A 23,681-nucleotide genomic window follows, 5' to 3' on the forward strand; every position below is an offset into this window, starting at 1 on the left:
GCTAAGGATGTGTGCTGTTTTTAGTGTAGATTAATGTACAGTCCTTTTAGAGAAATTTCAGGAGAAGAGCAGAGACTAATGGACACATCCAATCTGCTAAACAATCTTTTTTTAAAATTTAAAAAAAAATTAATTTATTTTTGGTTGTGTTGGGTCTTTGTTGCTACGCGAGGGCTTTCTCTAGTTGTGGTGAGCGGGAGCTACTCTCAGTTGCTGTGCGCGGGCTTCTCATTGTGGTGGCTTCTCTTGTTGTGGAGCACGGGTTCTAGGTGCGCGGGCTTCAGTAGTTGTGGCACGTGGGCTCAGTAGTTGTGGCTCGTGGGCTCTAGAGCGCAGGCTCAGTAGTTGTGGTGCACGGGCGTAGTTGCCCTGCGGCATGTGGGATCTTCAGGACCAGGGCTCGCACCCGTGTCCCCTGCATTGGCAGGCGGATTCTTAACCACTGCGCCACCAGGGAAGTCCCTGCTAACCAATCTTGATGCTGTAATGGCTGGAGGAAAAGGAGGAATAGCCCTTCGGGCATCTGTCAGTAACAGGCTTCTGCTGACCATCATGCACTTCTGAGCCACCTCATCTTTTTCTTTCTTTTTGGCCATGCTGAGCAGCATGTGGGATCTTAGTTCCCCGACCAGGGATCAAACCCGTGCCCTCTGCAGTGGAAGCACGGAGTCTTAATCACTGGACCGCCAGGGAAGTCCCTGAGCTGCCTCATCTTTAAATGTGCTTCCAAGTTGTAATTTGGAAGGTTCCTACATGCTCTCAGCAGTAAGGAATGGTGGGAATAAGTTTCAGAATTAATTGCTTGATAAGAAATGTCTAGAGATTTAAAAACTGTCATGAGACATTGAGGGATGTTGCAGCTGTTTAAACAGTCACAGTTAAACAAAAAAATGCAGGGTTAATGTGGTCTATAGGAAAGCATCCAATGACCTTATTTATTTAGATGCCACCTGGAATTGCAGAGGCGGGGTTGTCCTGGCTGTTGATATAAATAGCAGTTGTGGTTCGAAGTCATATTGAATCCTTCCTTTTTGTGTTTCTTTCCCTCTATCCAGTCCATTGATGACTTGAACAAATGGGCCCTGTTTCTGGTTTCTCCTTTTATACTTGAAGCAGAACACATAGCATTTGTGACAGAGAGCATTTGGGTGCAAGGTGACACTTTACAGAGACCGTCGTCCTCTTCGGAAACTGTGAGTACCGTGTTTTTCATTTGTGTATCATAATCAAAACTAATTTGGTATTTTTATGAGTGCTCTTTCCTGGCCTTTGTGATTGATTCCCTTTCTTTTCTGATATTTTGGGTTAAATAAAAATATATTGGTAGGGAATTCCCGGTGGTTAGGATTCGGCACTCTCACTTTCTCACTGCTGGGCCCAAGTTTACTCCCTGGTCAGGGAACTAAGATCCCGCAGGCTGTGTAGCACGGCCGGGGGAAAAAAAATTATAATATGTATGTATGTAAAATTACTTTCACCTGTTTCTTTTTATCTTTTTTTTTTTTTTTTCCGTACGCGGGCCTCTCACTGCTGTGGCCTCTCCCGTTGCGGAGCACAGGCCCTGGACGCACAGGCCCAGCAGCCACTGCCCACGGGCCCAGCTGCTCCGCGGCACGCGGGACCCTCCCGGACCAGGGCATGAACGCGCGTCCCCTGAGTCGGCAGGCGGACTCTCAACCACCGCGCCACCAGGGAAGCCCTCTTTTTATCTTTTTAATGTGACTGCTAGATTTAAACCTACCTGTGTTTTGGGACTTCCCTGGCAGTCCAGTGGTTAAGACCCTGTGCTTCCACTCTACACTGCAGGGGGCACGGGTTTGATCCCTGGTTGGTGAACTAAGATCCTGCATGCAATGCGGTGCAGCCAAAAAAGAAAAAGAGAAAAGCTGCCTGTGTTTTAAGTTGTTTTGTGGCTTGAGGTATGTTATTGCGCAGTGCTGCTCAAGTCTCTCCGCAGGTCATAGGCTCCCGCCCCACAACTTATTGCTTCCAAAATCAGATGGTTTATATTGCCGCGTACTTCCTGGAGATTTCACCCCAAGTATTCTGAAAGCACTTCAAACTCAGTAATGTGTCCCACACTGGTTGTTTATATTCCTCTGCTGGAAAAAAAGAAAATCTCAGGTGAACACCCCAAACTGTGCTTCCTTTCACCCCCTCCTGCATCCTTCCTGCCATTCGGTTAGGAGTTCTACTAATTCCACTCCCCAGGTGTCCCCAGGCTTTACTCCTTCACTTCCCTCCCTCCTCATTCCATTCTCTTCTTCATTATCTTTTTGTTGAAACTGTGAAGATGTCATCCCATCTTGGGTGCCTTCAGTGCGGTTTCCTCTGGATGGCCAGTTATCTTTCTAGACACACATCCAGTGGGGTTGTACTCTGGCGTAAGCTCTCCATGGATGCCTTCTGACCAAAGCCAGCACCTCTCAGGTTCATGGAAATCTGACCCTAACCCCCCTTGTGTGCTGCTTCTGCTCGGGTGTCTGTGATGAGTCCTTTCTGCCTTCACTCACCCACCGGATGTTCCCCGCCTGCCGCGTTCATAGTCCAGGAGGGGTTTTGCTGATGACAGAAAGCCATAGTCACTGGACCTCCATCTCACAAACACTGTCTTTAAGACATTGTATTGGGGACTTCCCTGGTAGTCCATTGGTAAAGAATCCGCCTTACAGTGCAGGGGACGAGGGTTCGACCCCTGGTCAGGGAACTGAGATCCCACATGCCGCGGGGCAACTGAGCCCGTGTGCCACAACTACTGAGCTCGCGTGCCACAACTACGGAGCTCGCCTGCCTCAGCTGGAGCCCAGGCATCACAGCTACAGAGTCCCCGCGCCCTGGAGCCTGTGCGACACAACTAGAAATAGAAAAACCGCTCGCCACAACTAGAGAAGCCTGTGCGCCTCATCGAAGATCCTGAGTACCACAACTAAGACCCGACGCAGCCAAAAATAAATTAATTAAATATTAAAAAAAAAAAAGACATTGGATTTGGATGAACAAAAAGGAAGAGAGGAATAAGACTGGAAATAATTGACTACAACTCAAGGTGGATAGAAATGAGAGTTAGGAGATAGGTGAAGTAAAGGAGAGCAGGAAACTCTCCTTTGTTTGGGGCTCGGGAGGGGGCGTAGGATTTGGCAGGTAGCCTGAGAATAGCCTAGTATGCTACGACATTATGTTTTCTCCTGCAGGTTCCTACTGTTTTATTAACCTTATATATACTTATGATAATAATGATAAAATTTATTGAGCCCCTGCTTGGCATGTATATGTATTACCTGTAATGCTTACAATTCTACAAGATATTATTGTAATTTGTTTTTTTTTTTTTGGCTGTGGTGTGTGGCATGTGGGATCTTAGTTCCCCAGCCAGAGATCGAACCCGTGCCCCCTTCAGTGGAATCGTGGAGTCTTAACCACTGGACTGCCAGGAAAGTCCATTATTGTCATTTTTAAAGATAAGAAAACTGAAGTTATCAGATTAAAAGTTGAAGTTTTCTTTTTTAAAAAAAATTTATTTATTTATTTATTTATTTTTGGCTGCGTTGGGTCTTTGTTGCTGTGTGTGGGCTTTCTCTAGTTGTGGCGAGCGGGGGCTACTCTTTGTTGCCGTGCGCGGGTTTCTCATTGCGGTGGCTTCTCTTGCGGAGCATGGACCCTAGGCGTACGGGCTTCAGTAGTTGTGGTGCAGGGGCTTAGTTGCTCTGCGGCATGTGGGATCTTTCTGGACCAGGGCTCAAACCCGTGTCCCCTGCATTGGCAGGCGGATTCTCAACCACTGTGCCACCAGGGAAGCCCTTGAAGTTTTCTTATATATTCTAATGCTATATATATTTAGTAAGATTTCAATTTAAAATGAGGGCCAGAACTTCTAAAATATTGCAATTACATAAAATATTAAATATGCACGGATTCCTTTTTAACACAAAAATATGACTGCTGTGCTCTTAATTTCCTAAATTGTTGTTACTTAGTGTATATCTTTATACACATAGCATTTAAAATATTTTATTTATTTATTTATTGTTTTGGCCATGCTTTGTGGCACGTGGGATCTTAGTTCCCCGACCGGGGATCGAATCCTTCGGTGGAAGCACGGAGTCTTAACCACTGGACTGCCAGGGAAGTCCGCACATAGCATCTTAAGCAGCACAGTTACTGTATTATGTAACGTACAGGCTAAGCTGTTGTAACAAGTGATACCCAGCCCACAGTGGTTCAGAGAAGAAGTTTACTCATCTCTGAAGGCGTGGTCTTGCTCTGGAAGGCCATCCAGGGACCCAGCTCCCTTCTATCTTGTTGCTCTGTTGTCTCCCCTCTGCCATCCTTCTTCTCTCTCTTGGTGGAGGCTGGTTCCTGCTACCCCCCCCCCGCCCCCCTACTGACAACCTCATCCACATCCCAGCCCTCAGAATGGGGAACGAAGAAGGACGGTAGGGACCAATCAGGTTCCTCTTTAAAACTGTGATCTAGAACTTTCACTTGTCGCTTCTGCTCCCATCACTTAGCTGCAGGGGAGGCTGAGAAATGCAGTCCATAGCTGGACAGCCATGGATTCGGTAGAAACCTGGAGTTCTGTTATTACAAGGGAGAAAAAAAGGCTAGATATTGGCAGATAATTAGCATTTCTGTCACAGTTATTTAATTTACCTTCTAAGGGTAATTTAATTAAGATCTCGCTTAATGGCGGTTACTTAATTCTTAATTTTCTGGGGGTAAAAGGATGCCTACCCACCAAGGGTACTATCCGGTTAACTCATCTTTTTTGTGATCAGAGGGTTTGGTGGGTCTTGCAGCCAGGAGCTGGAGATGTCTAGAGCCATATGTTGGACCACTCTGGCTATTACACAGAGCTCCATTTTGTAAACTGGGCTTCAGATATTTTTAAAAAAAATAAATTTATTTTTATTTATTTATTTCTGGCTGCATTGGGTCTTCGTTGCTGTGCAAGGGCTTTCTCTAGTTGCGGTGAGCGGGGGCTACTCTTCATTGCAGTGTGCGGGCTTCTCGTTGCGGTGGCTTCTCCTGTTGCGGAGCACGGTCTCTAGGTCCGCGGGCTTCAGTAGCTGTGGCACGTGGGCTCAGTAGTTGTGACTCGTGAGCTCTAGAGCACAGGCTCAGTAGTTGTGGCACACGGGCTTAGTTGCTCCGCGGCATGTGGGATCTTCCCGGACCAGGGCACGAACCCGTGTCCCCTGCATTGGCGGGCAGATTCTTAACTACTGCACCCCAGGGAAGTCCCTGGGCTTCAGATCTTAAAAAGGAGTTGATTTCACAGGTCTCTGCCTTCTCGGTCTGCTGTTACCCTTCAGGTTGATTGTTTGATGGGATTTTGCAGCTTGGGGGCTCTTATGACTCTATGTATTTTTCACTTAACTCTAAAGTCATTTGAATTTGACAGGATCCTAAGATATTTAACAGCAAATACATTATGGAGGAAAGACTTTTGAACTTGTTGAGACCTTACATTCTTTCCCATTTTTAGGATTGTACAATACCATGCTTACAGATGCAATACCGTTCTTACAGATGTCAGAAAATGACATCTTTTGAAAACTTTGGATATCTCAGATGGCTTGCATCTGTGGTTTTTCTACACACCCCCAACAGCAAATGAATGAATCTCAGGAATTAAGTTTAAAAAATGTAGCATTCACATATTCCTATTTTCACTTAGTCATTCTTTCACTAACAGATATTTATTGCACAGCAGACTGTGTTCTAATTATTTTGTTAGGTGCCATAGTAGATACCAATGGGCTGTGGCAGATTCAGCTCAATTTTCAGTATCTTCTGTGCTTACATTAGCAGTCCCGTTCTGTACGAATCTCTGACCCAAAGAACTTATACAGTTCTCTTATTGCAGAAAATTCACTCATGTCCCTATTGTTCTATCAAGGCCTTCATTCATTCCTCCATCCAGGGTTTACTGAGTGCCTATTATGTGCCAGATTGTGTACTAGGGCTGGAGGTATGTTGTATGGAGATGAAAGATGCATTTAGAGACGACAGTCACGGTCATCTTAAGGAGCTCACAGTGTCAGGGAGAAGACAGCTAAGGAAAGGGACAATTAAAGTTCATTGTGGGGCTTCCCTGGTGGCGCAGTGGTTGAGAGTCCGCCTGCCGATGCAGGGGACACGGGTTCATGCCCCGGTCGCGGAAGATCCCACATGCCGCGGAGTGGCTGGGCCCGTGAGCCATGGCCACTGAGCCTGCGCTTCCGGAGCCTGTGCTCTGCAACGGGAGAGGCCACAACAGTGAGGGGCCTGCGTGCCGGAAAAAAAAAAAAAAGTTCATGTGAAAAGTGCTCTGGGAAAGCAAGTATGGGGGTGATGGTGAATCTATCCAGATGTGGTGGCGTCAGGAAGGATGTTCCAGGGGCGGGAAGTAATATCTGAGTTAAAAAAAATTTTTTTTTTGCGGTACGCGCGGGCCTCTCACTGTTGTGGCCTCTCCCGTTGCAGAGCACAGATTTTAAAAGTTACAGATTGTAAAAGTTTTCTTTGCACTAATTAGGAATTTGGACTTTATCCTATGGACAGTAGGCTAAAACATTTTTCTTTTCTTTTTTAAAAAAATTATTATTCTTTTTTGGTTTTCTTTTCCCTTTAAAAAAATTTTTTTTAGCAGAATTAGCAGATTTGTATGTTAGAAAGATCACAATTCAGGCAGATTGGAGACCGGATTGGAGGGAGGCAAACCTGGAACAGATTGTACTCCATGTGGGAACGGAGACGAGCCTCACAGAGTATTGGTAATAGGAAGGGGAGACGGGGACAGATGTAGGAACTTTTTATGAGATGATGAGGGATTTGGGGGTGGATGGTGGGTCATTCCTGGAGACAGGGAATATGGCAGGAGGGGCTGGTGGAGGGACCCCTGTAAAGAATGCAGTTTTGCACATTGTTTTAGTCAGCTTTGCTGAAATAACAGGTGACCTCAGAATTTCAGTGGCTTCTAACAGCAAATCTTTGTTTTTGCTCATGTCACACGTAGGCTGAGCAGGTTTGCTGCTGCTGTTTCAAGCTGCGACTTCTCTAGGCTCTGCTCCACACACCTTTCCCTTGCAGGGACCAGACCAGAGGAGAATGTCCGTCTCACACAGAGTGGAGGAGTGAGAGAGCTGGCTGAAACTCAGTGTAGTGGGTTTAAGATGGCTGCAAATTCCTGTCTCTTATTGAGAGGCCGAGTCTTATACCCCTCTCTTGAATCTAGGCTGACCTTGGTGATTTGTTTATCTAATAGGATGTGGTAGAAGAGACATTCTGGGGCCTCCAAGGCTAGATCATAAGAAACCTTGCAGCTTCCACCTGGGTTCTTGGAACCCAGCTCCCATGCTGTGAGGAAGCTCAAGCTGCCCTGTGGCAAGGTTCCCATGAAGAAGAACTGAGGTCCTCAGTGGACCGTCCTAGTTGAGTTCCCAGCTGGCAGGCGGCTCCAGCTTGCCAGCTGTGTGAGGAAGCCACCTTGGAAGTGGATCGTCCAGGCCCAGTTGAACCATCCTAGCTGATGCCCTGTGGAGCAGAGTTGAGCCGTCCTTGTTAAGCTCTGCCCACATTGAGATCTGTGAGCAAAATAAATGATGAGTGTAAGCCACTAAATTTTGGGGTGGTTTGTTACCAGCAGTGGATAACCAGAACACTTGGGATGTCTGTTAAAACTTCTCCTCTTCCTCGGGTTACCAACATAAGTGGGGCAGGGATATAAAGTGAACAATTGGGGATGCTAGTGCAGTACACTGTAGACATTGGGTCTCAGGTGCTTATGGAGCATCTAAAGAACACACATGATAGGGACTTCCCTGGCAGTCCAGTGGTTAGTGCTTCCATTGCAGGGGGCATGGGTTCGATCCCTGGTCTGGGAACTAAGACCCTGTGAGCTGCGTGGCCAAAAAGAAAAAAGTTAAAAAAAAAAGAAGAACACACATAATAGAAAAAGGTTATGACAACAAGGGTATTTCTATTATTTTCTGATTAGCTCTCATTTATTCAGAAAATTAGAACACCTAGACCACCCTTTTTCTTGAGTTTCTGGTCAGTTACGGTTTTGCAGAACCACCTTAAGTCTCACCTGGGTCACTTTATTATTTCAGCTCTTGCTTGCTGTGGACTTGTCATATCCCTTACACTGTCACTTGATTTTCCAACACCCTTCTCTTAAGAGCACCATGGGGCATAGTATCTTTTTAAATAATAGAGTGAAAATGAATTTTGTAGTACTCCTGTATCCTTTCTGTTTTCAAACCCAAAAGGCATTGAGAATAACCGAAAGTAAGAAATAACCTCTTCCCCTTACTCCCCTGGTTTCAGATTCTTCACATCTCTGAGTGTCTAGCCTTCCTTCATTCAATTCATTACTAGATGTTTAAAAACCTAGCATGTAATTACACTGATTTGTAAGAGGAGAAACAAAGAGCCAGAAAATTAGCAGTGTCGATGCTGTGACATTGATCTTATTCAGGGTAACTGATTGTAACTTGTATTTATCTGGGTTCTCTTGAGAAACAGAATAGGGTGTGTGTGTGTGTGTGCGTGTGCATGCATTATACATACACACATACATATACATATATGTGTACATATATAGGGAGAGAGAGGGAGGAAGTGGCGGGGGAGAGAAACAGAAAGAAAGAGATTATTTTAAGGAATTGGCTCATGTGATTGTGGTGTCAAATCTGCAGGGCAGGCGGGAGGCTGGAAACTCAGGGGAGATAGATGTTGCAGCTTGAGTGTGAAGGCAGTCTAGAGGCAGAATTCCCTCTTCCCCTGGGAACCTCAGTCTTTTTCTTGTAAGGCCTTCAACTGATTAGATGCGGCTCATCCACATTACAGAGGATAATCTACTCAAAGCTGACTCATTTTAAATGTGAACCACATCTAAAAAATATCTTCACAGTCACCTCTGGACTGATGTTTGGCCAAATGTCCAGGTACCGTGGCCTAGCTGAGTTGGCACATAGATTAACCATCACCTAACTGGTTGTTGGGATTCCCATTGCCCGATTAGCTGCAGAACTTCAGCTCCACACCTGCTGCAGGCGGCCTTGGGAAGGGCAATTTGTTGTAGAGAGTTTAACCCCATCCCGTTGGTCCCTGGATCCCCTTCCTGGTGCACGTGTGTGTTGAGTTGAGTAGAGTGGGCACATCAGTGTAGTCACTGCAGCCTCAAGTCCAAAGCTCGGGTTATGGAAGGGCTTTCTGCAGGCTGCACAGGAGAGGAGGACATCCCCTTGTTTAGGGATGACCAGGGCTTCTTTGCCTTTGATCTTGGGGAGTAAGCCTTTTGCTTGACTTCCCCTTTCTTCCTCTGTCCCTTTGTCTCCAGTTGGAAGTGCATATGGGAAGTGGCCTGTTTGCTTTTAGCCACCGGGCGGATGGCAGACACCCTGGATGAGTCCCGGTGACACTGCGGCTTTGCTTTGATCGGGGCCGCAGCGCTGCTTGGAGGAGTTTGCATGGTCTGTGGTTCACGGACCACGTTCCTAGAAAAAGGAAATGCACTGAGGTGAGGAAACAGCCGGCCTAGTTGAGAAACTTGATCAGGGACGTGTGTATATATTGTTCTCTGGCTGCTTCCTGTCCTTCCCCCCTTGCTTTATCTCCTGCGTCTCTCCTGGGTGTGAGGATTTCATTGTTGGCTCCTTTTACAGGAAGTGCTTACTTTGAGGCACAGCTCCACGCCAGTGCCCGCTGCAGCAGGGTGCTACATCAACGTCTGAACAACTAAATTCTGGGCTGTATCTCCACTGGCTGAGTATTTGTCCTTATTCTCTGCCAGCGATAGCGCTGAGAACAAAGCTGCTTTTAGCCTCATGCAGGAGGTTGCATTGCTTCTTTTCATGTTTCCCATTCACCCTCATCTGAAAAGTCAGCTCTTGCCAAGGCGATACTTTATCTTCTCATCCTCCTGAGCTGACATCCTTCCTGCATTCTCAAAGCTGGGAATCAACTAAATATTTGTCTGAATTGTAGACTTCAACTCTTCACCCTGGATCAAAGGTGTCCTATTTGAAACGCAGAGTCCAACGGAAGCGTTGGTCAGGCTGGCCCCTCCAGGTGAATCCTCCTCACTCTGGCTGGATGTCTGGGAGGAGGTGGGAGAAGTAGGTGGTAAAAGGGAGGGAAAGCTACATGTAGAGCTAAGAACTCTGAGGTTTCTCTTTCTCGAAACAGGCTAGACTGATTAGTGAGTTTCGACCTTTTGACCATAAAGGCTTGCATTTATTATTTTTCCCTCGAAGACACTGTTTCTCAACTTTAAAAATTATTGTTTGCCTAAGGAGAAAAGTTAAATTCAGTTTGAATTCTCTTTAAGGAGAAAAATGAAATACTAAGGCATAATGATTCCGTGGGGTAGTGTTGAACCTTGGAGGACTCCAGACTCTTTTCTTTTTCCTTTTAAAATTGAGATACAATTCACATACCATGAATTTCATCCTTTTAAAGTGTATAATTACAATTCAGTAGTTGTGCAGTCATCACCACCATCTAATTCTGGAACATATTTATCACCCCCGCCCAAAAAAAAATGTGTATCTATTTGCAGTCACTCTCCAGTGGTCCTGTCCCTGGGAGCCACTAATCTACTTTCCATCTCTACAGATTTGTCTGATTTGAATATTTCACATAAATAGAATCATATAATATGTGACCTTTAGTGATTGGCTTCCTAGACTTAGCATAATGTATTCTAGATTCAGCTACATTGTAACATGTATCAGTACTTCATTCCCTTTCATGGCTGAATAATATCCCATTGTATGGATATATACATTTTATTTATCCATTTATCTGTTGATGGACATTTGGGGTATTTCTACTCTTCGGCTATTATGAATAATACTGCTATGAACACTTGTGTACCTGTGTTGTGTGTAGATGTATATTTTTAGTTCTCTTAGGTATATACCTAGGAGTGGAATTTCTGGGTCCTTTGGAAACTCTGTTTAGCTTTTTGAGGAACTGATGAACTCTTCCAAGGAGGGTGCAGCCTGTTACATTTCTACCAGCAGTGTACTGGGGTTCTGATTTCTCAACATCCTCAACATTTGTTATTGTCCATCTTTTTTTTTTTTTGGCCATGCTTCATGGCATGTGAGATATTAGTTCCCTGACAGGGACTGAACCAGATTGGCAGTGAAAGCGTGGAGTCCTAACCACTGGACCACCAGGGAATTCCCTATTGTCCATCTTTTTGATTTTAGCCATCCTAGTAGAGGATGAAGTATCTCATTGTAGTGTTTTGTTTTGTTTTGTTTTTTTAATTTATTTTTGACTGCGTTGGGTCTTCGTTGCTGCACACGGGCTTTCTCTAGTTGCGATGAGCGGGGGCTACTCTTTGTTGCGGTGCACAGTCTTCTTATTGTGGTGGCTTCTCTTATTGCGGATCACGGGCTCTAGGCACATGGGCTTCAGTAGTTGTGGCTCTTGGGCTCTAGAGCGTAGGCTCAGTAGTTGTGGTGCACGGGCTTAGTTGCTCTGTGGCATGTGGGATCTTCCTGGACCAGGGCTCTAACCCGTGTCGCCTGCATTGGCAGGAGGATTCTTAACCACTGTGCCGCCAGGGAAGTCCCACTCAAAAATTTTGATGAAGTCCAATTTATTTATTTTTTTCTTTTGTTGCTTGTACTTTTGGTGTCTTATCTGAGAAACCAGTGCCTGATCCAAGGTCATGACGATTTACATCTATGTTTTCTTCAAATAGTTTTGTAGTTTTAGCTCTTACATTGAGGATTTGATCCATTTTCAGTTAATTTTGTACCTGGTAATACATGTTATGAGATAGGGGTACATCTTCATTCTTCTGCATGTGGATATCTGGTTGTACCAGCATAGTTGTTGAAAAGATGATTCTTTCCCTTTGAGTTGTCTTGGGAACCTTGTCCAAAACCAATTGTCTACAAATGTATATGTTTATTTCTATACTCTCAGTTCTATTCCATTGATCTATATGTTTATCTTGATGCCAGTTGTACCCTGACTTTAATTAATTAATTAATTAATTTATGGGCCCTGACTTTTAAATCCCAGGTTTCCTGGATAAGAAGTAACCTCAGGGCCAAAGTTCCTTGGCTTGTGGGAATTCCTCTTACCTCTGTAGGTTCAGGATTTACCCTGGCATTTGGCCCGGAAGTTCTTCATTATCTAGTCAATTGTCCAGTGCTTTTAAAATGATGTTTTCTTTATTTATCCAGCATTTACTTATTTATTTATTTATTGCTGAGTCGGGTCTTAGTTGTGGCACTTGGGCTCTGTAGTTGTGGCACGGACTCAGTAATTGCAGCACGAGGGCTTAGTTGCCCCGTGACATGTGGGATCTTGGTTCCCTGATCAGGGATTGAATCTGCGTCCTCTGCATTGGAAGGCAGATTCTTAACCACTGGACCACCAGGGAAGTCCATATCCAGCATTTTAAAATTGTTTTCAGCAAGAGTTAGTTCTAAAAACCTAACCTAACAATATAAAAAATGGAATTCAAAAGTATATATCTCTGATCATGAAATTTGGGGCAGGACATCCCTGAGAAGATTTTGGGAAGTAGGGAAATTATTCATGGCATCTTGGAAAAGGACCACTATATTCAATATTGCTTTTAAAGCCACACTCTAATAATAGCAGTTTCCATTAATTAAACACTTTTTCTGTCCCAAGCTTTCTACTGGGGGCATTACATAAACTTTTAAATTTCATTAACATAACAAACCTATACAATGATGGGTACTATCATTATTCCTGTTTTATGAAATGAAGAAGCTGAGACTTGAGAGGTTCTGAGACGATTAGCAGAGTTTGACCCAGACCCAGATCTAGGGCTCCAGAGCCAGGCTCCCAACCCCAAGGGGCTCCCCTTCTTGTCCCAGTCTCAAATGTTTTCATAAACACCGGAAGGCTTAAAGCAGGGGCTCCCAACCCTTGGGCCACGGACCGGTACTGGTCCATTGCCTGTTAGGAACCAGGCCACACAGCAGGAGGTGAGCGAGCGGTGGATGGGCGAGTGAAGCTTCATCTGTATTTATAGCCGCTCCCCGCCGCTTGCATTACTGCCTGAGCTCCGCCTCCTGTCAGCATTAGGGTGAGTTGTATAATTATCTCATTATCTATTACCGTGTAATAATAATAGAAATAAAGTGCACAATAACTGTAATGTGCTTCAGTCATCCCGAAACCATCCCCCCTACTCCGGTCCGTGGAAAAATTGTCTTCCACGAAACTGGTCCCTGGTGCCAAAAAGTTTGGGGACCGCTGGCTTAAAGGACTGAGCTTTGTCTACTCTCATTTTCCCTGTCCCCCTTGTGGTGGAAATGTGAACTGCGACAGGCCGGAGCTCTCTGGAGACAGTTGCTCTCACATTCAGGAATCAATGGGAAGCATGTTTAAACTTCTGATTCCTGGGCTGCAACTCCAGAGAGTCTGAAGCACCAGCCAGAGAGTAGTGCCCAGAAACATGAAGTTTTCATCTGCTCCCGGGGAGTTCTGTTGTAGTGGGTCTTGGACCGCACTTTGAGAAAAGCTGATCTAAGGGTGAATGAATATCCACGAATCATTGGATATTGCGGGTTTGTTCTTTCCTATTTCCTGTTAGTGAAGGGCAAGTTTATGTCTTTCCAGTATGTAGGGAATGGCCCTTTCCCCTTTTAGTCCCTTGAAAAGCAGTTAAGACTTCAATTACTTTTACTTTTTTTTTTTGTGGTACGCCGGCCTCTCACCGTTGTGGCCTCTTCCCGTTGCAGAGCACAGGCTCCAGATGCGCAGGCTCAGTGGCCATGGCTCACTGGCCTAGCTGCTCTGCGGCATGTGGGATCTTCCCGGACCGGGGCACGAACCCGTGTCCCCTGCATCGGCAGGCGGACTCTCAACCACTGCGCCACCAGGGAAGCCCTTCAATTACTTTTAAATGAGAGAGTACATCTAGTGCTTTGTAAGCCCTGTTAAGTAGAAATGAGAATGTTTGAACCAGGACATCTTTGATGTTAAAATGTACTATCCAGTAATTCATTGTTTGACTGTAATATAGTGGTGGGAGTTGAAGGGAAAAGTAAAGTATCTGGTTATTTTAGAGAAGAAAAATCTCATCCTGCCTTTCTTCCTCCTCCCTCACCCACTTCTTCTCAGATTGTGAAGTGGTCGGATTGTTGCTTGCCGTTAGCTTGCAGACCTGGGGATCCTTATCAGTTAATCGCCAAAGCAAGTGTGGATGACTTCAGCAAGCTGGGAGTGGCGTTCCTTGAAGATAGACTCCAGGTGGCTAATGGACTGATACCCCAAAAGATCGTTTGTAAGTCTTCTTAGGAAATGTTTTCATCATAGCAGTATGCCATTAGTTATGAGCTTAAGGACTGTTGTTTGGTATGACTTAAGGGCAATGCTTATGTGCAGCTTAATTCAGCCAGCAGTTTGCATAGAACCATAATAGTATAACATTCATACATGTGTCAGTTTTTTTTTTGAGGTGCTTATCCCTGACTATATCATTAGTGCTTTTCAAATTCTTAAACAAGGATTTCCCATAATTGCATTGTTCATGAAATGGCATGCAAATTTAGAACCCATATAATATTTATTTCACACATTCTAATACAGTATAACTGGTTTCTAGACCATAGTTCAACTGAATGGAAGGCATAGCCAGTGTTACTATGAAGTTCTAAATCTAACAGTTTTTTTAACTTAAAACATATATACTACATCATTTTGGGACACATCTTTTTTCAGGAAACACGCAAAATTTTCTTCCTTAATTAGGCTTAAAAGTAGGCTTTCCATGTCCATGTAAGTCTTTTTTATGTATATGTATACACATATATAATTTTAATTAATTAATTAATCAATTAATTTCACTCCCGGTGGCGTTGGGTCTTCGTTGCTGCGCACAGGCTTTCTCCAGTTGCGGAGAGCAGGGGCCACTCCCCACTGCGGTGCACGGGCCCCTCACTGTGGTGGTCCCCCCACCATTGCGGAGCACGGGGTTCAGGCACATGGGCCCCAGCGGTTGTGGAACGCAGGCTCAGTAGTTGTGGCTCGCGGGCTCTAGAGCGCAGGCTCAGTAGTTGTGGCTCATGGGCTTAGTTGCTCCATGGCATGTGGGATCCTCCCGGACCAGGGCTCAAACCCATGTCCCCTGCACTGACAGGTGGACTCCCAACCACTGCACCCCCAGGGAAGCCAATGTACACATATACTTTTAAAATTTTATTTTATTGAAGTATAATTGACTTACAAGGAAGTTTTCATTTGTATCTTGAGCCAATGAGTGTCACCAGCTCTGGAAATTTGAGAAAATCACTTCATTTCCCCATTGGCCATGTGCATGTGCCTAATACCATGCCAGATGTTTAGCAAGTGCTCAGTTAATGTTTTTTGAATCAGTGATTGTAAACTTATATTCCATACCTGGGTCAAGATACTGGCAAGATCCTTCTCCCCGGTTGATCCAATGAAGTGTCCTGAGAGTGGCTTTTTCCTGGGGCATGCGTGGATAGACTCTAGCTATGTGCCTTGTTTTTGAGTTTCATTATCATATAGGAGATTGATAGCCACAAAATTGAATCTATAAGCAAGTGGACAGAATCACCTCTCCGAATCTCACTTTCTTCACCAGACAATAAGGGGGTCTGAGGTTTTCCGGTCTGTACAGGAAAGGTGTGGAAACGTGCGAGTTTACTCGGGATTGTCAGGGGCACTCTCCTAGCAGGTGGGAGCAGTTACGTGGTTCCCAAAGGAGGCCTCAGAGTTGGGGGTGGGGGGAATGAGGGCTGCCCTGGAATGTAGGTCGTGCAGCGCAGAGAGCGCTCTGAGGTTCTGAGCTGAGCTGCGGAGGGTTAATGGATTGTCTTCTCTGTTCTCTTTAGCTGTCCACTTGCACGACTCTGCTCTGAAGGAACTTAAGGATCAGGCCTCAGACACGCCAGCCCAGCTCCTAGAGCCCCAGCCTGAACCTTCTGTTGAGAGCAAGCCTGAGCTGGAGGCTATGGAGCACGTTGGTAGAGAGGACCACCAGGTTCTGGGTTCCGCACCCACGCAGGGGCAAGGCGGGGCCCTTGGGGGCGAGCCTGCCGGGGAGAGCGACAGAGGCGTGGGCTCCGTCGAGCACTGTCACCTCCATCTTTCTAGCTGCCACGAGTGTTTGGAGCTTGAGAACAGCACCATCGAATCCGTCAAGTTTGCCTCTGCAGAGAACATTCCAGATCTTCCCTACGACTACAGCAGTGGTTTGGAGGGTATCGCGTATGACCTCTGCCCCAAGAGAGAACAGAGGAGGGTCAACCTCACGGGAAAGGCACCCAACATCCTTCTCTACGTGGGGTCTGACTCCCAGGACGCCCTGGACCGGCTCCAGCAAGTCCGGTCAGCTCTGGCCGACTGCGTGGACACCAACTGTTACACTCTCTACCACCTGCCGCTGGAAAGTGCTCTCAGGGACCCATGGCCAGACAACTGCCTGTTGGTGGTCATTGCCACGAGGGAGTCCGTCCCTGAGGACCTGTCCCGGAGGTTCATGGCCTATCTTTCTCAGGGAGGGAAGGTCCTGGGCCTGTCATCGCCCTTCACGCTTGCTGGCTTCCAGGTGACCAGGAAGGCCGCACTGCAGGACACAGTCCAGAGCTTGGTTTTCTGCAAGGCGGACTGGAGCCAGGTGAGGCTCAGCGTGCTGAGCAGCGGCTGCGTTTACGAGGGGGGCCCCGGGGAGCCGCTCAGCCTGGGCAAGCTCCAGGGCCACCTGGACAACAAGGACGAGGACAGGATGATTGTGCAGGTGCCTTTCGGAACCCGTGGAGGAGAAGCTGTTCTTTGCCAGGTACGCAGGCCGGCATCCGTGTCAGGATCTTTGGGTCTCTTTGATTGGGTACGCTCTCGAAGGACGGACTTTGCAAGGTTGGAGAGTCTGTGTGCTGGGGGGGTACTTCTGGCTTTTGGCTGGGAATTTCTGCTGCTGGTGAGTAGCAGGCTTTCCTGTGGATATCCTGCTTCACCAAAATACTTGTGATGGAGGAACGAGGCAGAAGGTATTATGGCTAATTAAAGATTGCTGGTTAACCAAGAATTAGCCAAAACTTGTTTCTTGTCTTGATCTATACACTGGTAATACTCTTTCTAAAATCCATCAGTCCCCACTCTCTTGCCTCAAAGCACACTTGAGTTAATATAATCGAACTGTTATTTAATGAAGGGAATTGAGTGCCTTGGGGTGGTAATTGCAAACAGTAGTAACTATCGCATTAAAATATTGTCAGCGGTTTCTCTGAATGCTCGCCAGCTGCTGGGATAGAGAGAGTGGAAAACACCTTCAGGTCCTCAATTCCTTTATGATTTGTCAGCCTTAAAATCTAAGTGCTGAGAGCAGTTTCAAAGAAGAGAATATTGAAGTGATTTCGATTTATAGCAAATGAATACGTAGGTAAGAAAAAATGGAAACAGAGATAAAAGGAAAATCTTACTTCCCTTCCCCTGCTAAGGGGGCTCCTTTGGTTCATCTGCTGTTTCTCTCTCCCCCCACCCCCACCCCGCCTTCTTTTTCTTTTGAGCTTTCTGTTTGTTTAAGCAAATGGTAGCAGGATAGACTACTTCAGAATTCTTGATCATTTACTGCAAATCTTTTAATGCCTTTGGGCAAAAGTTTTTTTTTTTCCTTTTTGAATATTTACTTATTTAGCTGCTCTGGGTCTTAGTTGTGGCATGCAGGATCTTTTAGTGGTGGCATGCGGGATATAGTTCCCTGACCAGGGGTTGAACCTGGGCCCCCTGAATTGGGAGTGCGGAGTCCCTGACGATCTGATGAGAAGACTAAGAAGATGTGGATAGTTTGCCCAGGATGGCTTCCAGGATGAGTGTAACGGATTTTATTTTGTTATAGGGATCTTTTTATTGAGTTAGCGAATTGTTTCCTTTTTTTTTTTTTTTTTTTTTGGTATGGTTTCATTTCATATGCTGTACGTCTCTCCAGCCCTCCTAGAAATTAAGTCTCTTGGGTTTTCTGACCAAACATTCTTTAAGGGGGCATGAACATGTTCGCAGATGAACACGTACAACGCAAGCAGGTTTCATATGGGCTGCAAACTACATGAATTAGTTTTTGGAGGCCTAATAAAGTTCCTCTTATCTTTTTGTCTGCAAATATGGTAACTATACTAACTCAGAAAATCCACTTAAAAACCTGACTTCCTAGAGCCGCATTTCAGCTTTCAGCAGTGAATTTTACCACCCCTGTGCACAGACTTGTACTAGAAAATTGATTCGGCACTGTTGGCGATCCATTTCTCTGAGTTACACAGCAAATCTGCTTGCTGTGCCATTTAAATTGACCCCGTTACTGTCATAAAATTTGATATGCATGCATTGCCCTAGGATAAAAGGCAATATGATGCAGCTTCAAAAATCAGATGCAGGGGATTAGAATGTCATTTTTGATTTTAAATGACTTCCAGTCTCTGTGTGACAGGGTCACTGTTTTCTCCTCAGGCCTGTGTCACTACCATACCTTGCTGCCGAGATCAACCAATAAATATTAGCACAGGCTGGTTAGTTTCCTCTTTCCCTGTTCAATTTCATAGTCTTCATTTTTGTAATAAATGGGGCAATGATGTAACCCAGTAAGAGGACGACTTCAAGGACAAAACAAACCACAGCTGCTCAGTAGGTGGCGGTCTCACAGCCAGGGAGCTGACACTGAGACCTTAGGCAAGGCATTCATTGTCGTACAGAAAGAGGAAATTCTGATGGACTGTTCCGCTGATCAGATTTGCAGGGAAAGTTTAAGGCTGTGGGTTAATGCTGACATTCGATTTATCAAATGGACCAGGAGTTTGGCATGAAGTTGTGCAAATAGAGCCTGTGAAATGGATTTGAAATATTTTGTGTTCTTAATTAGCTTAGCACATAGCAGAAGTGGTTCTACTTTTATAGCAGAGTTTCTCAACCATGGCACTGTTGAGATTTCGGACCGGTTCCTTCTTTGTTGTGGGGTCGTTGGCAGCACTGCCTGCTAGACGCCAGTAGCACCCGCCATCCTGCCTGTGACTGGAGACGTTTTTAGTTTTGGCTTTGGGGCTTGTCTAAATGCCTTAATTTTAGACGAAGCCAAGTTACAGAAATGGGCTTATCACTATGGTAACAGCATCACAGCCAGAGGACCAGGAGGGTGGGTGTGGCACACACATGCGCTGGTGGCCGTTTTTTTTAAGAAGATGTAGGGGGTAGGAGTTTATTAATTTTATTTATTTATTTTTGCTGTGTTGGGTCTTCGTTTCTGTGCGAGGGCTTTCTCTAGTTGTGGCAAGCGGGGGCCACTCTTCATCGCGGTGCGTGGGCCTCTCTTGTTGAGGAGCACAGGCTCCAGACGCGCAGGCTCAGTAGTTGTGGCTCACGGGCCTAGTTGCTCTGCGGCATGTGGGATCCTCCCAGACCAGAGCTCGATCCCGTGTCCCCTGCATTAGCAGGCAGATTCTCAACCACTGCGCCACCAGGCAAGCCCTGGTGGCCGTTTTGAGGTGCAGAGCCAGACGGCCTCTCTTCTCGCTGCTGTTGTAGAAGCACCTAACCTTGAAAACGACAATCACACTTCGCCCACAATGTCGACAGCTGTGCTTTCTCTCACCTCCTGGAATCCGGAGGCCTGCTCGTAGCGGGAGCTCTCCTTTTCATCCTCGGCATCTCTCACTTGTGACAGGGACTTCTGTAGCACCCTACCCTGGGTGTATTCACTCAGCCCAGGGAGTACATTGGCCATTAACCACACTCACCCCCCTCCTTAGGCCCAGGTGGGGACAGAACTTGGCTCTTTTGACTTCTGCCACATGTAAGAGGTAATCTCCGGACAGTCACGTGCTCAGGTGAATTAAACGTGACCCGTTGCCATGCTGACCGTCTGTCCCAGCACTGGCTTTGACCCCTGGAGATGAGAGGCACACGTTTTGGATAAGAATGCACGGTAGAAGGACACACAGTAGGATTCATATACCTTAAAGGAGTTCGCTTTTATGCCTCCTTCCTTTTCTAGGGCTGTTTAGAGGACAGACTCCCCTGCTGCTCGTGGGCAACAGGCTCAGTTGTGGGTGAAGCAGGCAGCCCTCAGCTGGCCCGCTGGAATGTGGGGACTCTGCTGGACAGTCCTCTGCAAACTTTTCAGATTGGCTTCAACTTTCAACAATCGGACTGTTTTAGACAGTATATTTGGGCAGTATTTTTGTTTTGGTTAAGGCTTGAGTGGGAATTGAGAGATTTTAAGTTGCCTGAAGGCTGGCACTATACTTTTTATAAAAAATTAATTAATTAATTAATTAATTGTTGGCTGCATTAGGTCTTTGGTGCTGCGCGCGGGCTTTTCTTTAGTTGTGTCGAGCGGGGGCTACTCTTCGTTGCAGTGCATGGGCTTCTCATCGCGGTGGCTTCTCTTGTTGTGGAGCACGGGCTCTAGGTGCGCGGGCTTCAGTAGTTGTGGCTCACGGGCTCTAGAACGCAGGCTCAGTAGTTGTGACGCACGGGCTTAGTTGCTCCGCGGCATGTGGGATCTTCCCGGACCAGGGCTCAAGCCCCTGTCCCCTGCATTGGCAGGTGGATTCCTAACCACTGCACCATCAGGGAAGCCCCTAGCACTATACTTTTCATTTTATTATAATGTTCTTATAACGTCAGCCGGGTGCTCTGCAGGCAGTAGAATCCCACAGCTGACCCCTGGCAAAAGTGAAGTAAAACAAAACATGGTCAGTTTGCCCTTCTGAGTACTGAGTATTCTGGCATCCTCCAGGCGCTAATGCCCAGTTAAAATCTCATCTCAACAGAGCCAAAAGTTCTAGTACCTTCCTTCGTACCAAAACACAGACCATTGATAGGAAGGTTCTAGTTTGAGTCAGCTAGAAGTTCTGGTATGTTGGGATCTTAGTTCCCTGGCCAGGGATCGAACCCACGCCCCCTGCAGTGGAAGTGTGGAGTCTTAATCACTGGACTGCCAGGGAAGTCCCAGAACTACTCTAATTTTAACTGTACAGCAAAGCCTGAACTAAATACATGAAATTCCAAGTCTTATCAGGTGAAGGAGGGAGGTGGGGCAGCCCTTTCTCGAGTCCGCCAAACCCCACTCCTCTATGTGTATTCCTGCAAACACTCTTAAAGTGGTGACTAAGGCCACTCCTGTCCCCAGGAGTTATGACCAGTAGGTGGAATAGAAGCTTCGAGCATGACGCACTGTGCCTCCCCCAGTTCAGCAGCAACTGTACTTGGGTGCTCAGCACAACCATGTTCCTAAACGTTTGTTGTCGTATAACCGCGTTAAGTGACTCGCCCAAGGTCCCATGACTGATTAGTGATAAAATTCGGGACCTGGAAAGTTACTATCCGGGGTCATTTCCACCAGACCTTTTCAGCCATGATTTTAATGGGCTCCCTCGATTTTTTTTTTTTTTTTTTTTTTTTTTGCGGTACGCGGGCCTCTCACTGTTGTGGCCTCTCCCTTTGCGGAGCACAGGCTCCGGGCGCGCAGGCTCAGCGGCCACAGCTCACGGGCCCAGCCGCTCCGCGGCATGTGGGATCTTCCCGGACCGGGCCACGAACCCGCATCCCCTGCATCGGCAGGTGGACTCTCAACCACTGCGCCACCAGGGAAGCCCCCCTCGAATCTTTTTATTGCTTGTTGTTCCTTACCAAATATTCAGGTTCCAGGTTTATATACTGTTGATAATTAGAAGGATTCATGTTCAAGTTTTCAGAAAAAGTAGTAAAGCCACTGCTTTTCTTTATGTCGCTAAGTGCCTCTGATTTACATCGTGGTGTCTTTTTCCCTCAGGTGCACCTGGAACTACCTCCCAGCTCTCCAGTAGTGCAAACACAGGAGGATTTTAACCTGCTCAAATCAAGCAATTTTAGAAGATACGAAGTCCTTAAGGAGATCCTGACGACGCTTGGCCTAAGCTGTGACGCAAAACATGTTCCTGCCTTAACGCCTCTTTACTTGCTGTCGGCAGCTGAGGTGAGTGTATGCTCGGCTGGGAAGGGACCTCCTCAGGTGCCCGTCTTCAGAACGGTGACCCCTCAGTCGTTGCCTTGCAGTGGATTTCAGTTTTGTTTTCTGTTTTGATTTTCCATTTCTATTTTGACTTCAGGTTTTGAAACCGTCTTAAAGTTGTCCAAGTAGAACTAATTTCTTTGGTGTTTTATGTAAGGGAGGGAGAGAAGAACATTGGAGTTTAGAGGGAGTTGTGTCTTAAAGTTATGTGGCCCTTTCCACTTGAGGGGGGAAAAGGTCACTCTTCTATGTGTCAAGAGTGTATTTGGAAACCGCAGTTTATTCAGTTGGGATTAAAAGCCTTTGTTTTGATTTGGACCTTCCTCGGGGAATCTTTGGATGGGGAAATCACAACTTTTGTTTCTTTTGTGCTGAAGTCTGCCATCTTGTGGCAAAAGGGGCTCTGGATTTCAGTTGATATCTTTTACTTTTGTGTAAAGGGAAAATGTCATGGAGTTGGGATCCCATGTATTCAGGAATTTTCCTGGCCTTTTGTCTGCATTTGATGCCTGTGGCTGCTACCTGGTTGGGCAGGTTGCCACATTCTCCAGGTGTGTCTTCTCAATCTTTTTGCTTTGCCAAGCTGTCAAATTCTTGTTGATTGTGGCAAATTATTTTGTGGGACTATCTCTGTTTGTCTCCCCTAAATGGGGAAATTTGTGAGTTTAGTGACGTAACTGTATAGTTTCAGCAAATACCTAATAGTCCAGGTGACTCTAAACACCAAACTTCCCTGCTTTACCTGGAAAAGAACAAATTATACCCTCTATCCGAACCGTTTTAAAAGAGGAGGAATTCTCTTTTGGGTTATTCTCTGTCCCTTGGCAAACTTACTTTTCAGAAGAGACTAGGGCTATGAGTTCTCTGCGTGGGATGTGCTCACTTGGGGAAGACATATAGAATCTGAGAGCGTTTAGGATTTGGATACCTTACAGAATTATTTGACGACTAGATGAAAATGTATATATGGAAGTTCTGTGTAAATTGTATTATTTAAACCTTAGTCCAGGGACTTCCCTGGTGGTGCAGTGGCTAAGAATCTGCCTGCCAATGCAGGAGACATGGGTTCAATCCTTGGTCCAGGAATATCCCACATGCCACAAAGCAACTAAGCCCGTGCGCCACAACTACTGAGCCTGCGCTCTGGAGCCCATGAGCCACAACTACTGAGCCCACGTGCCACAACTACTGAAGCCCGTGTGCCTAGAGCCCGTGCTCTGCAACAGGAGAAGCCACTGCAATGAGAAGGCCACGCACCGCAACGAAGAGTATCCCCCGCTCGCTGCAACTAGAGAAAGCCAGTGCACGGCAACAAAGACCCAACACGGCCACAAACAAACAAACAAACAAAAAACCCCATTAAACACCTTAGTGCAATTATTATTATTATGTTATTGGTGTTGTTGGGAGATTGAATAAGTTAAAAGTGTATAATGTGCCTAATAACGGTCTGGTGCCTGGTCTAAAACGACTAAGTAATTTTTGCTAAATTTTTAAATTTTATTTTACTTATTTTATCTTTGGCTATGTTGGGTCTTCGTTGCTGTGCGTGGGCTTTTCTCTGGTTGCAGCGAGCGGGGGCTACTCTTCGTTGCTGTGCGCAGGCTTCTCATTGCGGTGGCTTCTCTTGTTGTGGAGCACGGGCTCTAGGCGCACGGGTTTCAGTAGTTGTGGCACGTGGGCTCAG

General features: G+C 46.1%; 1 protein-coding gene across 2 annotated transcripts in view; it reads left to right on the forward strand.

The window, feature by feature from the left end:
* Positions 1-23,681, forward strand: part of HLCS (holocarboxylase synthetase) — a 195,681-nt gene that overhangs the window by 3,473 nt on the left and 168,527 nt on the right. The window contains exons 2-5 of one of the 2 annotated variants that reach the window (XM_022552978.3): positions 1,056-1,193; positions 14,113-14,275; positions 15,849-16,795; positions 21,776-21,958. In XM_022552978.3, the coding sequence (XP_022408686.2) occupies positions 1,056-1,193; positions 14,113-14,275; positions 15,849-16,795; positions 21,776-21,958 (1,431 nt within the window). The remainder of the gene's footprint in view (positions 1-1,055; positions 1,194-14,112; positions 14,276-15,848; positions 16,796-21,775; positions 21,959-23,681) is intronic. The other variant, XM_022552980.3, reaches the window with a different exon arrangement.

Source organism: Delphinapterus leucas, chromosome 4, assembly GCF_059928025.1.
Source record: "Delphinapterus leucas isolate spDelLeu-1000000601 "Yukka" chromosome 4, BTC_Dleu_Yukka2, whole genome shotgun sequence".
Lineage (NCBI taxonomy): Eukaryota > Metazoa > Chordata > Mammalia > Artiodactyla > Monodontidae > Delphinapterus > Delphinapterus leucas.